General features: G+C 48.8%; 3 protein-coding genes across 6 annotated transcripts; 1 reads left to right on the top strand and 2 right to left on the bottom strand.

Annotated features, from left to right (window-relative positions):
• Positions 1-24: 24 nt before the first annotated feature.
• Positions 25-6,126, bottom strand: pccb (propionyl-CoA carboxylase subunit beta). 3 transcript variants are annotated; one of them, XM_084684484.1, is made up of 15 exons: positions 5,984-6,126; positions 3,970-4,242; positions 3,747-3,866; positions 3,588-3,656; positions 3,435-3,491; positions 3,235-3,348; positions 2,941-3,051; positions 2,737-2,845; positions 2,520-2,640; positions 1,995-2,076; positions 1,777-1,900; positions 1,254-1,462; positions 972-1,070; positions 569-668; positions 25-449 (listed from the first exon to the last, which is right to left on the bottom strand). In XM_084684484.1, exons 2-15 carry the CDS (start codon positions 4,210-4,212, stop codon positions 328-330), a joined length of 1,680 nt encoding a protein of 559 aa, XP_084540610.1. In that variant the 5' UTR covers positions 4,213-4,242; positions 5,984-6,126; the 3' UTR covers positions 25-327. The 3 variants fall into 3 exon arrangements, with proteins under 3 accessions (XP_084540610.1, XP_084540609.1, XP_084540608.1); XM_084684483.1 differs by lacking the exon at positions 5,984-6,126 and adding an exon at positions 4,341-4,508; XM_084684482.1 differs by lacking the exon at positions 5,984-6,126.
• LOC146299154 (E3 ubiquitin-protein ligase MSL2-like) lies at positions 4,570-10,124 on the top strand. 2 transcript variants are annotated; one of them, XM_084684481.1, is made up of 4 exons: positions 4,570-4,681; positions 6,089-6,218; positions 6,891-8,248; positions 8,424-10,124. In XM_084684481.1, the coding sequence occupies exons 2-4, from the start codon at positions 6,167-6,169 to the stop codon at positions 8,727-8,729; spliced, it is 1,716 nt and encodes a 571-aa protein (XP_084540607.1). In that variant the 5' UTR covers positions 4,570-4,681; positions 6,089-6,166; the 3' UTR covers positions 8,730-10,124. The 2 variants fall into 2 exon arrangements, with proteins under 2 accessions (XP_084540607.1, XP_084540606.1); XM_084684480.1 differs by lacking the exon at positions 4,570-4,681 and having other exon boundaries at positions 6,077-6,218.
• A 60-nt stretch (positions 10,125-10,184) lies between these two features.
• On the bottom strand, positions 10,185-13,879 carry LOC146299153 (tumor necrosis factor ligand superfamily member 10-like). Its single transcript, XM_084684486.1, has 6 exons — positions 13,027-13,879; positions 12,474-12,617; positions 12,324-12,369; positions 11,949-12,056; positions 11,312-11,541; positions 10,185-10,917 (listed from the first exon to the last, which is right to left on the bottom strand). The coding sequence occupies exons 1-6, from the start codon at positions 13,138-13,140 to the stop codon at positions 10,708-10,710; spliced, it is 852 nt and encodes a 283-aa protein (XP_084540612.1). The 5' UTR covers positions 13,141-13,879; the 3' UTR covers positions 10,185-10,707.
• Positions 13,880-14,236: the final 357 nt, after the last annotated feature.

Below are 14,236 nucleotides of genomic sequence, written 5' to 3'. Positions count from 1 at the left end.
AGAGAGACTGAAGAGACAAGCAGATATCACTCAAAATCTGTTTTCATATCAAACTAGTCATTCGAAGATACAGCAGAAATTAGTTTGAAGTAACACTGATCTTCACAGACAATGAGCAGATCAGGACTTGCATAAGGAGCACTGAGAGAACGCACAGTACTCAATGACTGGACATGGACTTTCTGAACAACACAGGCCAGACAGGGTCCCACATGATTTGGAAGAACCGTCAACCATTTTAACCAGTATGCTCAGTATGGCATTTTCAGGTTCACTGCATCCATTCTGTGGGTGTGTTCTAGACAGGGGCACACAGGTGTGACTGTTTTACAGAGGAATGTTTGCATGTTTTTTCCAGGGGTTTGTTTGCTTTTTGCTGGACAAAACTTCCAAATCTCTACAGATCCTTTTGCGAGTGGTCGACGGCTCAATGATGTCATCAACAAACCCTGCAAGACAATCACAGAGTCACTAAAAGGAACGTGTCATTTGTGTGTGTGTGTGTTTGTAGATATCATGTTAGGGGTATTTGGGTATGGATGTCATGGTCCTGCATGTGTCCACACACCTCTAACTGCAGCAGGGAAGGGGTTGGCAAACTTCTCCACGTATTCAGCCTCGGCCTCTGCCTGGTTCTCCTTGCCTCTGAAGATGATCTGCACTGCACCCTGGGAATATGACCAAAACAAGGTCATGGTAACATCTGCCACAAAGACTGGACTGTGTAGGCCAGTGGTCTTCAACCCTGGTCCTCAACCCTGGTCCTCAGGGCTAATTATGAAGCTCTGTAGAAGCCCGATAATGACCTATTCTTCTGAATCAAGTGGGCTGGAGCAGGGAAACATCTAAAACATGCCGGACAGCGAGTCTTGAGGACGAAGGTTGAAGGCCACTGGTATAGGGGATCGAGGCTTGATTTGCCTAGCGACTAGAGTGTGTTGTGTTTGTGAGAGGGCAGAGATTTCCTTTACCTTGGCCCCCATGACCGCCACCTCTGCTGAGGGCCAGGCATAGTTCAGGTCCCCTCTCAGGTGCTTGGAGCTCATGACGTCATACGCACCTCCGTAGGCCTGGAACAACGTAGCACAGTCTTAGCCGCCGCCGCCACACACACACACACGTCCCTAGTAGAGTGATGTGACTTCACACACACAGAGCTCCCTAGCAGAATGATTAAACTCCCTAAACACACACACACACACACACACACACACACACACAAGCTGGATAGTGTGATGCAACTCCACACACACCTTCCTGGTGATGATGGTGATCTTGGGCACGGTGGCCTCAGCAAAGGCGTAGAGAAGCTTGGCCCCGTGTCTGATGATGCCGCCATATTCCTGGGCAGTGCCAGGCAGGAACCCAGGCACGTCCACAAAGGTGATGATGGGGATGTTGAAAGCATCACAGAAGCGTACAAAGCGAGCCCCTTTAACTGACGAGTTGATATCCAGACATCCTGCACAGTGACAGAGGAAATGGTTTTGTTTTTTTGACAAACAAAAGAAACTAGTGTTACAAAGTTCAAAGTAAAAAAAAAATTTAAAAAAATTAAGAATTAGCACCCAAGATTTCTTTTACTTGAATATTATCTTAAATTATAATTTTTTCCTTCTGTAATTGTATAAAAGTGCAATGTTGAAAACATTGTTGTTTAGTCTTTTCATTTCAGTGTATTTTATTTAAATGTATTTGTGCCCAAGACTTGTACATGTATGAAATAACCTAAACTTGATTTTATTTTCCTTTCACCATCCCGCTCCCCCTGCTAACCTGATGCCACTTTAGGCTGGTTTCCCACAATGCCCACTGTCCGTCCATTCATGCGGGCAAAGCCCACCACAATGTTCTTGGCGTAGCTCGGCATGATCTCAAAGAAGTCCTGCTCGTCCACAACCTAGGAGAGATCCCACACAGGCTGTTTTCACTGTCACAGTCGGGGCTAGGTAGATCTCATGATTTCATGTCAAACAAATCGGCTGCATCTGTACCCCATGGATGATGTCCAGCATGTCATAGGCTTTCGTCGTTTCTAGAGGAACGATGGTGTCCAGACCAGGAACCAAACGGTTGCTAGAGGAGAGGAAGATGAGCTTATCATAGGTAACAGGGATATACGATTGGCTGATCTGTCTTCAAGGCAGTTTGTTGGTAGTGTTGAGAAGCACTGTTTGTCTAATTGGCTGAAATAAACTTCACATCCTGACGGCAACCAATACATCTAAAGGGTTGACTATGAAATTAAATCAATCTGATATCTTTGAGTGTTGCAGGACTGTAATAAACACAACCAATAATTAAGGTTGGACCGGCACCAATGATTGGACGGGCTACTTGTCTGTCTGTCTACCTACGTCCTGGTAATAGTCAGGCAGGTTCATGTGTTTTGGGGGAGTGGCTTTGAAGGCAGGAGATAGGTGGGATATTTTGGTTTAAATCCTTTCAAACTCAAGCTAAAATTGCAAGGCTCGCAAAATGAACCTACCATGCTTTAAGAAAGCCATGTGATGAAATACCTGGGGTCGTGGCACTCGGTCACAGGGGGCAAGTCTTTGTTACTGAGAGGCAGAAAGTTGAAGAAATCTCGGAGATTGAGCAGAGCATCGATGTCATTCTCAAAGGCACGGTGGGCCACACCTGCAGGAAACATGGGGATGCAAGCGTGTCACACACCTTTCGCGTGCGTGTCTAGATGCTTTTGTCGCCTGGTGTGTGTTGGAGAGAAGCACTGACCAGACACAGCAGTGTGAGTCTTGGCTCCTCCCAGCTCCTCCTGAGTCACATCCTCATTGGTGACAGACTTGACCACATCTGGTCCTGTGATGAACAGGTACGAGGTGTCCTACACACACACACACACACACACACACGAGCGAGCGTCTTATTCTCTCACTCATTTCACCCAGTATGTTCCCTTGTCCCAGGGAGGCCTCGTACCTTGACCATGAAGGTGAAGTCTGTCAGGGCAGGAGAGTAAACAGCCCCTCCGGCACAAGGACCCATTATCATGGAGATCTGGGGAACCACCCCTGACGCCATGACATTCCTCTGCATGAACAGAGACCGAGAGAGAGGGATGAGGGGAGGAAGGGACTGTGCTTTTTTCATGTGTGTCCTTGTGCTTGTATGCCTGACTGATTGTATTTGATGGTAATTCGTGTTTTCATGAACAGCACATTGGTCAATGGTAGTTGTTTTTAATAGTGCTCTATAAATAATTGATTGATTTACTAGGAAGATATCAGCATATCCGGCCAGAGACTCCACCCCCTCCTGGATCCTGGCTCCACCAGAGTCATTCAGGCCAATGACTGGAGCGCCAACCATCATTGCCTGGTCCATAATCTACAAACACACAAACCCAGAGATTACATGACATGCCACCATGACCATGTAAAACCTTGCCGATTTTACCAGCCTGGATATCCTACCTTACAGATCTTCTGGGCATGTGCACCAGACAAACTGCCCCCAAACACTGTGAAATCCTGGGAGAAAGGTCGATGCATTAATCAACGAGGTTATTTTACCAGTGCTGTCCATGAAGTTCGTATCCGCATTTACTCTCAGTCTCAAATGCGTACCTGACTGAAAACGTACACCAGCCTTCCGTTGATTCTTCCCTGCCCCGTTACAACACTGTCACCAGGGAACTACAAGGATACGGGGCCAGTTTAGCGATTGGTTTCTTTATAACTTGGTACAGAGACACAATAGACGGAATGTGAATGTGTGGGAGACACCTTATTTCTGTCCTCCTCCATGCCGAAGTCGGAGCATCTGTGCTCCACAAACATGTCGTACTCAACAAAAGAGTCGGGGTCCAGGAGGAGATCGACTCTCTCACGAGCTGTTAGTTTGCCCTGAGAGGATTCAAGATTAACTATTGATGACTCGTTACAGTAAAGGGTACTGCCAAAAACTGTGATTTACTTTGTGTATTCATTTGCACGTGTATTTATTTACCCTTTTGTGCTGAGCATCAATCCTCTTTTGACCTCCCCCGACCAGCGCCGCCCTTCGTTTCTGATCAATTCGTTCTTGAACTGAGAGGTGACTGATGGAATACCATCGGCAGTTCTGTAGGAGGCTCCTTTGAGCCACGGAATCTGCTGCCATGCCATGCTTTACCTGTGTCAATCTATTCACGGAGGCTTTAAGTCCACTCAGAAGACCGCAGCTTCTCCGTGCAACTGCGAAGGCCGCCATTGCTGTGCTCCAGAGTGAGGATGGGCGTATCTACATGTAATTGACACAAGTTTAAGCCAATGACTTGTATGTATTATTGCATATGGCCAATCATCAAGAATGTAATTGTTGTGATTGTTGAACTCAACCCGTCGAGTTTCCATCAGTGTGCTTCTGATCTAACTTGAATATTTGTAGTTAATAGTCTGAATGTCACTGCTGTAAAACTACACTTCCTTGACATCATATCCGTTTAGTTGGAAATCTCCGTGAGTGGTCGTTTCGACCGACGCCCCCCATACGCCCACCATTCATCCGAAAGAGCGCGATACGGGTAATAAGGTTATTGGTCAATAAAGGGAGCCGTTTCTTTTGTGAGTTTAGAATATTAGAGTAATTGTTAGCAGTACGCACAATTTGCTGCTTTTGATGTAGCTAGGCTAGTTGTCAGCGAATTACTCCTTCGTTCATTCAGGAAAGCGTAACCAAGGTAACTAGCGAGCTAGCCTCGCGTGATTCTTCCAATATCTCGCGGGAGCCCTAGAAGGGGAGAAAAAAGAATGGTGGGCGATGATGTTCATGGATATCTAGCCTTGTAAAGTAGCCTATTTCAATTAGCCAAGCGGTATCTCCCACCATGCAATTAATAGAACGTTTTTTAGCGTTAACCCCACTATAAAGTACTGAATAATAAGCTGTCCCAAGATATTATTCTTATCTTTATTGTAGCTAGTTCTAGTTAGCCTAGCTTGTTCGACTAACGTTACTTTTACACTGTAGCGAGCTAGCGAGTCCTTGCTAACATTATGGAGTTAGCTTGCTAACGTTAGCTAGCTAGTGCTAATTACCAGTGGGATTTGCTCAATCAAATGTAGGGCTAGTTCTGCTAGCTGGGTTGCAGATGTATGTGCACATAGATTCCAATAGCCTTTCACAACAGTGTGCTTAGAAGTTCTAGCTTGCGACACCTCCATGATTTCAAGTGGACCTAGTACTAACTGTACAGACTCAAGACGAGACCAGCGTTTGTTTACATAAAGAAGAGCGCGCGTGGGTTTCCCAGGCAGCTTTCACAGTTAACTAACTTAAGCTAGGTGGAGATCGGGTGAGCTATCCGTTTTGCTACGTGTATTTCTGGAAGAAGTCGACATGCATTGCCTCGGTCTTCAAATGTGCTTAGACCAGTGTCAAAATGCGTGAGGAAACGGGTTGTTCATCCACCTGCACTCGTCGTCGGAGTCGAGACAAAGAGAGGATTGTACACGCGCCTGTGGCTCGAATGTTACTAGAATTGAACATGCCTATTAGATTGCTGTCCGGTGTGGTTCTTCTGGCATCCAAATAGTTAGCTTTTTAGCATATGTAAAAACATATTGCAGTGTAATAAGCTAATTTGGTAGCTTACTATCAACCCCGTGATCAACAGCATCCAGCCTGTGTAAAACGGCAGTTTAAATTGTGGCTAACTAGCACGAGAAGCTGGGTGCTTAACAGTTGAACGGGTTGCTTTCTAGTTAACACATGTAGCTAACTAACCATCATTCACATACCAGGACGGTATCACATGACAATGCAAGCGCATTTTCAGCTGTATAAAGTAATGGAGAGAACAGTAGTCAATGGTGATGCCTCTTCTAGTCTAGCCAACTGGCTAGCTAGCTACATTTGCTTGATTTGATTCGGCAGTGACGGTAGCATGCATGCAGTTGCGTGCAAAAGCTATTGAGCCATCGCTCATTAACAAATTGGGCGATTGACGTTCCACGGGGACCAGATTTAGCCAAGACAGCACCTTGTCGGCGAACGGGGGATTCCCTCTGTCTCGCAACGTCTGGATTTGTCGGTGTGTGTTTTCCCCGGGCCTGGCTGACACTTTGATTCCGATATGAACCCCGAGAATGCCACCGCTTTGTACGTGTCCGCCTGCCGGTCCGTGCTGCAGTGCGACCCGCGGCAGCACCAGACCTTCTCGGAGATGTACAAGCTGTTGCCGTTCTTCCGACAGTCCCTCTCCTGCCTGGTTTGCGGTGAGTAAACACTAACGTCAGGGTGCTTGAATGACATCGATATGGTGTCGATGCTAGAATGTTGGCCAGTGTGTGTACTGTTGGTGTTAAACGGAATATATGTTGCATGCACATCCGACACAGTCATCTTTGACTTACAACTCGGAAGTTCCTTTTAGTTTAGTCATGATGCAAATATATGCATTTTCATATTTTCTTTCCAGCGACTGTGTGCTTAAAACACGCTAGTGCGCTGCTCATTAATAGTTGCTATAATATCGGTGCTGCTGACACGGTGTGTCAGATTCGCCACTGGGTCTCCTAGGCAACCGCGGCTCAGCCCCAGCGGCAGCTGGTCTCCAGTGTTGCTAAGCAAGTCTGTCTGGACTCACTGCCCTGCAATGGGCGGCCTACTCAAACAACACACACCCGTTTGTGGCCTCGAGGTGTCAAAATAAATATTCCAGACAGATTTATATTTGATAGCTGTAGGGGTTGAGCCGCCCAGGGCTTATTATAACACTCGAATCTACGTAGTGTTGTATGTCTGCAACATTTTCAATTGTCAGTCCGCCTATAAAGTTGTATATGAATTCATCTAGATGGTGATGGAAAAAATTATGTTGATTAATGATGGATAGGTGGAGAAATCTCACTTCTAATCCCTATCCCCCCCTATACACACGCATACAGGAAGCCTGGTTCAGGACCCTATAGCCCCCACTAACTCTTCATGTCAGCACTACGTGTGCCGGGCCTGTAAGGGCCAGAAGATGCTTCTGAAGCCCTCCTGTAGCTGGTGTAAAGACTACTCCTGCTTCCAGGAGAACAGACAGCTGTCCCTGCTGGTCCACTGCTATAGGCAGCTGTGCCTGTACATCACCCACTCTCCGCTGCTCAAGCAAATCAACAGCCAGGTGGGTGGGTCTCCGGAGGTGATGACTCTGCTGGAGGAGGTGCTGGTGTCCAAGGAGGAGGAAAAGGAGGAGACGGAGGAGTCTAACCCAGACACGGAAGAACTGAAGCCTTCTCCCGCTCTGACACCCATCGCTCCTCCCCCCGCCGAGAACCCTCCGGAACGATCTCACCCGACCTCCTCGAGCCTGAACTGGCCACAGGGCTGCAACGGAGCGGGCTTGGAGGACCTGGAGCCGTCATCACCAGAGCTGGAGGTGTGTGAGCCAGTGGAGGAGATGCCGCTGCAGGCTCCAGGACCGCTCTCCGAGCCGGGGTCTGGGTCCAGGGCTGGGTGCAAGGGGAGGGACTCTGGGCCTGGCTGTGGGGGACTGGAAGTGACCCCTGGACCCCTGGTGCCCACGCGTGTGTGCTCTTTCGGGGAGGGGCGCTCTGCCAGGGTGGAGGACGGGGAGGTGTTGCTGCTCAGTGTCGAGGAGGTGTTACAGACTCTGGATCCGGTCTCCCCCACCAGAGACTCCCTTGTTCAGAGTCCCACATACACACACACACAGCCCGACAGGACACACACTCCTTTGCACGCGCCGTCCGACCGGTCGCACACTCACACACACCACCCGTCCAACAGGACGTCTGCCCCCCCGCGGCCCGCTCCCACCCCTGCCCCCCAGCCCCCCCTGGCACGCCCCAACAGGAAACGATCTCGTTCAGAGAGCGACCGTGAGAGAGTCCAGCCCCTGCCCATCTCCAGCATCCTGCAAGGGCCCCCCCCTCAGGCCCCCATCCTGCCCACCCCCTCACCGAGCCTTCCCGCCCACACATACTCCGCCATTTCCAACGGCGGGGCTCCTTCCAAGCCCGCCCGTCCGCCCCTGACCTCCAGCAAGGCTGGGAGGAAACACCCGGAGCAGGGCCCCAAAAGGCCCCATGCCAAGGCCCGAGCCGGAGGCCCCAAGGCCAAGGACAGGAGCCGGGATCACCGCCTGCTCTCTGGCTGCCTGCTGCCCCCCATCCCTGCCAAGCCCCTCTACAAGAAGCCCGCAGAGAAGAAGGGCTGCAAATGTGGCAGGGCCACCCAGAACCCCTCGGTGCTCACCTGCCGGGGCCAGCGCTGCCCCTGTTACTCCAACCGCAAGGTGAGCCAGTACCGAGGGAGACCAGAGGAGGGCGGCCCCATGGCACCAATCTGTATTGTTTCTGTGAGAAAGGGGGGGGCATAAGTATGGAAAGTTTGAGAAGCTAATGTGTTACCAGGGAAAAGGCTCTTTTTGAATCTTATGGTGTGTGTGTGTCTCCCCTTCCCTCCTCCAGGCGTGTCTGGACTGCATCTGTCGGGGCTGCCAGAATTCCTACATGGCCAACGGAGAGAAGAAGCTGGAGGCATTTGCCGTGCCGGAGAAGGCCCTGGAGCAGACGCGCCTCACGCTCGGCATCAACCTCACCAGCATTGCTGCCGCCGCTGCCCTGCGCAGCCCGCCCGCCAACAGCGTCCATGGCAACAGCCTCCTCAATGTCACCACGGCGACAGGGACACCCGTGGCCGCTGCCTTTCTGTCGCCCAGCCCTCCCCGAGACCCCGCCTACCAGGACGCCCTGGACCTCGGCTTCCACTGCTGATTGGAGGACGGTTCAGACTCCTGATTGGCCGATGAGCTATTACGTTCGGTGCTGATTCACCGATGGTGGTTCCAGATGGGTGTCAGTCTACTGGCTCCTCCTATAGGGAGTTGAGGCACCAATAGGCCTGAGCTTTCCTCTCTTGACTTCTCCTGTTATGTAGAATGTGTGTGTATGGAATTGTGTGTGCGCTATTGAACCGGTGGGTCATACAGCATGCTACCAGATCACACTCCACACACTTAGAGAAGCCGGCCTGCAGTGTTTGTGTGTCAGCCGTCCTCAGTGTGATGTATAGGGGGATGGGAGAGACCGTAGGGACCCTGGCATGGGCTTTCCACAGCTGTCTACTGACAAGAAGAGTATGTTGTCTGTATGAGCAGTGTAGGAATCATCTCGTGGTGTTCAGGAAGATAAATTGTGACACAACTGTCTGGTGCGCTCTTGCAGGTCCTCGAAGACAACGCATGATGCTGGCAAAAGGGGCAGGACCTAAGCACTTACTGATTAATTGGCCAAATAACAACAAAGCCCTAGTTACTATAGTAACAGCACCACTCTACCCTTATAAGTACCCTGTCAACCGGTATTAAATCAGTTACTCACACGTACCCCTACCCCACCTCACAGAGACATAGATAGTATTGTTTACATTGTCACTCATTGACATAAAGATAGGACCTAGGTGTGTGAGTGTGGAGGTTGGAGGGAGAGTCAGGTGGATAATGAATTCATAGACAGAATGGTTGTTTTTGTCCAGACAGAGCTCTCTCTTTCCCTCTCTCTCGTTCTCTTTCTCTCTCTGTGTGTGTCAAGTCTTTGCTGTTGTAGTGTTCTGACTGACCCGTGACAAAATTAGAGACTATTTTTGATATTGCGTGTCGAGGTCTCGTTGGAGAGACTAGCGCTGTGTTAAGATTTCTGTGTTTTCTGTTTAAACACCTTGAAGCCCTCATATACCTCCGAAGGCATGTCGGTGTTTGTGTTCCTTTGCTCTGTCTGTCTGTCACACCTGTGACCAAAAAGAAGGGAGATGTTTACCGTGTACCTGTGCCATCAGTCTCAATTGGACGGCAACCTGTTGCTACGATTACAGAAAAACTGAACACCTGACATGTGGACTCGGACAGAACCGACCCCTTATTGGCCCTCCGTCTGTAGACCTGGGAGGAAGTGGGTCAGGACACCGTAGGGGACCTGTGTCTGTCAGTGTGTTACTGCTGGGCATTACTTGAACTCCCGATTTAAAGTTTTAATTTGTATTTTTTCTGACTACAGTTTTTGTTGCAATAGAGCCTCTGGTTTTACTGTTGTTGGAACATTCACTGCCACATTAGGAAACATATATAATGCAACATGAAATGAAATAAATTGACCTTTGTCTAGACTGGACAATGCTGCTGTTTGTGTGTGTACGCATGTGTGAATTAAGGTCAAGTATGGAAGAGAGAGTCCTTGGGTATTAAGAACAAAACTATATTCACATTATTTGGGAAACACACACACCTCCAGTATAAGGACTTAACTGTTGAAGCCAACGAACATAGAAACAGAATTTCCAAATGAGATAATGCCAGTAGAATCAGACACTGCACCACACAAGAAGCCCATTACTGGATATGTTACGTTGTCATACTGCAAAAAGACATTTACACACATCCACTGCCTGAATACCTCATCCCAAACAAACAAACCATAACCACACATCCATTAATCTCCTGATCACTCTTCAACCCCCATCAAACACATGCATCACTGGCACCATGTGTGTGATGCTGAAGTCCTCAGCCCCACTCCTGCACACATGACAGAGGATAAGACGTCTGCTCCCTAGACACACGTGGTCTCTGCAGACAGATTATTTACAAGGGCTTTGAGATACTGAACAATCCTTGCTTCCTCCGTTCTCCATACCGCCCGCTACACTCCACACCTACACTCAGGCCCCCTCCCTGGGCATCTCCCTGCTAGGGCCCCTCTAGCCCACAAGGAAGGCCCCGAAGTAGCTGGCCCTCGAGTCTGTCTCCACGGCGCTGGCGTTGCTCACGGTGACGAACAGGCGGTCCGTGGGCTGCAGGCGGGCAGTGCCGGCCTGGTGGAGGGAGAACAGGCCCGACTCCTGACGCTGGAACCAGCAGGCACTTCTGGACGACTTCATCAGAAGGATGGGAACCGAGTACGAGTTCATCTACAACAGGAAATGACCACAGATGACCTGGAAGTAGATCACTTCTTATCTGTTTAAGACTTTCTGTTTGTCCCATTCCACCAGAAATGCAGCTGTTAACCATTTAAAGAGTGAGTATCAAATATTTCCAACGGTCCCCACAGCGTAAGTTATTTTTCCGAAACGGTAGCAAGCAGCTTATTGAGCTGGCATTATAAATTACCTACAATTATACTTGTAGCAATGCTACTACCATGCTAATGTTACTTGCCATCTAAAGCAATTGTTGCTTAGTTTTTTGTCTATCAGAATATATTCAATTGGACTGTTCGAATCACATATATCCGATGTCATTCCAACGCTCATGTGACGCTACTCCTTAGAGGGTTAAAGGGTCAAAAATAGCACAGCTCACCTTCTTGTAAATGTACTGTACGAGCTGCGTCCCCTCCTCCCTCGCCTCCGTCTCCGTCTCCCCCGTGGGCGGGAGGCTGAAGTACGTCTGGGCGTAGATGAAGTACAGGCCGGCGCGGGGAACCAGCAGCTCTCCCCCCTTCAGCTCCACGTTCTGGAGGAAGGACAGCCCCCTCTGCCCGTCCCACTCACGGATACGTTCTCCCAGAAACCCCCTGCTGCTGGGAGATCCTGCACACACACACGAGCATAAATAGGGTGTGGAGAAGAAAAGGGTGAGTTCGCGGAACAGCTCTTTCTATTCTAAACAGGCAGGCCAACAGACAGACAGACGGTGGGAGCTAGCCATCGCCTTGCCCGAGAGGGAGAAGGAAACTGAAACTGAAACATCTGCTGTCCATTCAGGAATGAAGACATGCTGGATCTCGGACAGGTCAGCCAGGATGCCTTAACTTTGATTCCTCTTCTCAGACTCTCTGTCTCACAGATGTGATGCCACGGGGAGAAGAGAAATCATGATGGCACTGTTAGATAAGCCTGATTTCTTAGGATTCTTCCTTTAGGAGAATATTAAGGGAGTAGGAGCCAAGGGGAGAAACAGTGAGATAGCAGAGAGGAGAGGAGACTGCATGGCTCACCCTCTTTTGGTGGCTGTTTCTGTCGGAGGCCTCCTGTCACGTGAGCAGACACCCCAAGACTAAGGTCACTGCAGAACCCCTGGACGGGAAACACCCCAGATACCTGGTCTGGAGTAACGGTGAGAGGGTGAGAGAGAGAGAGAGAGAGAGAGAGAGAGAGAGAGAGAGAGAGAGAGAGAGAGAGAGAGAGGGAGATAGAGAGAAGAGGGGGAGAAAGAAAGAGAGACAAACAGAGAATATACTGTGAGATTTTGAGAAAAAAAGAGAAGTGATGATGGGGAACAAAGGTGGGATGGAAGACAACTTCAACTCCGGTCATAAGGTGCTTTGGATATATGGATCGATATCAGTCAGGTTCCATTGAAAGGATCTTACTTATCACTGGGGCTGACACTTCCCGCTGCAACCGCTCGGCCATGGTCTGCATGTGAGGACAAGAAGTCAAACGCAGTCTCCGTTTAATCCTCTGCTCCCTCCGTTTATTGACAAAAAACAACAAAAGCTACGAGATAAAGAGTTGTGTACCTTCTCAATGCGGTAGTGGAGTTGTTGCATGACCTGCCAACAGGGGTCGGCCTTCTGCTCCCCCCCTGCTGTGTTCACGCTCCCGGGGTGCACGTTGGGGTTCAACAGACACGAGACACTACTCCGCGAGAAGCTCTGATGCATCTGATAGAGAGATCACTAGAGAAGTAGGTATGTGGCTTTCCATTTACACACAGAATAACAGCTTCATGAATAGACGCTTTGCTCCCCATGTGATGAGCAAAGGGTTGAAATCAAATGCCTTGCGTCAAACTATGGTGACCAGGTTGGTTTTCATTTAGGAATTTCAGAGTTCACAGCCTAACGATATTCCAACTCACGCGGAATCATGGAGGCAAAAACAATCCATCTGCTGAATGCTCTGCTTGCGAGTGTAAAGTTACAAGTCGACTGTAATTCTTAACGGCTTGCCTCGAACAGTTTAAAGTTGACTGCAAGTGCGTGCATAGTGGTGTGATACTCAACCAGAACATGGGCGAAAGATCTATTGGCCAAATCAATACTGTAAACCGCCCAAACGGTCTGTTCTTACCGTCTCCAGGACGTTGTTGAAGTACATAAAACTGATGGCGACTGCGATTGTTTGCAGAAAGATTGTTCCCAGTACAATCAGACCCAGGCATTGCTGAGAGAGGGAGAAAGGCATGCTCGTCGATAATCGATACGTCCGCTCGAAAGACGGGGATCCATGCAGTAGTCAGTTCATCAAGGGGTTTTCTCCGCAGCTGTAGCTCAGGGCAGGGGAGAGTGGAGTTAAGGGAGCAGTGCTATTAATCTACAGGGTAAGTATGGAGGACGTTTAGGCAAATTATGTCTCTGAACACCTCCCATGTCCCATCCCTTTTATGTTGAGGAGAGAGGCCAACAATTGTTCTACGCCCTTCTTCAAAACATTACAGGGGTCTTCCTTTTTCATAAAATGCATTGTGAGAACCAAGTGCTAAATGCTAAAATTGTTGATCCATCGTTATTTAGTTAATTTCTTTGGTCTGTTTGATAATCCTTATAAAAGCTCCCCACTTTTTCTCAAGATACAGTGTATTTGGTCAGATATAGTAACAGCTTCTTCTCTTCATTCTTCTTTATTCTTCTCTAAGTATTTTCATGTTCCAAATAAGCTCCTATATCTACTACACCTTCTCCACCTTCTCATCGACCTGCTCCACCTTCGTCTGGAATGAGGAAGAGAGAGACTGAGGTTGAGGCTTTCTGTGCTGGAGGATGTAACCCTTAAATGGCGCCAGAACCAGCGTGATAGCAGGTACACACACGCACAAACAGAAGCCCACTTACTTACACAAACTCCTACACTTCCTGTCCTGGCAGGTTCACACGACCAGAGAAGAATGGAAACAACTGTGCCAAGTTCATATGAGTTTTCATCATCATACTTAAATGTTGTAATTGGAGACTGTAGACCAGAAGTATGTTTTAGTGTTTTTCAACAGATTGGTATCCTGAATCGGATGTGACTGTTGCAGGAGATAACTGAGAGTTTGATTCCCATGGCTGTCAGCTTACCCTTACCTGATGACTTTACCCTGGGGTGGTAAAGCTGACACCCTGAGACACACACACACACACGCACACACAAACACTGTTGACCTAAGGAATGTGGACCAGTCTAATGAATCAAAGTTCCTTCGAAAGTTTTAAGACAAAATCACCTTTGACGTCTGTAACTCCTTTCCACTTATTCTATCCTCCCCCCTCTCCTCCCACCCACTTTACAAGTCTTTAGT

This window comes from Hypomesus nipponensis, chromosome 3 (genome assembly GCF_054491055.1).
Source record: "Hypomesus nipponensis isolate SF chromosome 3, ASM5449105v1, whole genome shotgun sequence".
Classification (NCBI taxonomy): domain Eukaryota; kingdom Metazoa; phylum Chordata; class Actinopteri; order Osmeriformes; family Osmeridae; genus Hypomesus; species Hypomesus nipponensis.
This window is presented reverse-complemented; position numbering and strand designations above follow the sequence as displayed.

Coding starts and splice junctions, on each gene's coding strand:
- pccb (XM_084684483.1), bottom strand. Junction 3,867..3,969: donor TTGATGCTCAGCACAAAAGG/GTAAATAAATAC, acceptor GAATCCTCTCAG/GGCAAACTAACAGCTCGTGA. Junction 3,052..3,234: donor GATATGCTGATATCTTCCTA/GTAAATCAATCA, acceptor CTGTTCATGCAG/AGGAATGTCATGGCGTCAGG.
- LOC146299154 (XM_084684480.1), top strand. CDS start 6,077: ATGAACCCCGAGAATGCCACCGCTTTGTACGTGTCCGCCTGCCGGTCC. Junction 6,219..6,890: donor CCTCTCCTGCCTGGTTTGCG/GTGAGTAAACAC, acceptor ACACGCATACAG/GAAGCCTGGTTCAGGACCCT. Junction 8,249..8,423: donor CCTGTTACTCCAACCGCAAG/GTGAGCCAGTAC, acceptor TCCCTCCTCCAG/GCGTGTCTGGACTGCATCTG.
- LOC146299153 (XM_084684486.1), bottom strand. CDS start 13,140: ATGCCTTTCTCCCTCTCTCAGCAATGCCTGGGTCTGATTGTACTGGGA. Junction 12,057..12,323: donor AGTGTCAGCCCCAGTGATAA/GTAAGATCCTTT, acceptor CCGTTACTCCAG/ACCAGGTATCTGGGGTGTTT. Junction 10,918..11,311: donor TACAGTACATTTACAAGAAG/GTGAGCTGTGCT, acceptor TTCCTGTTGTAG/ATGAACTCGTACTCGGTTCC.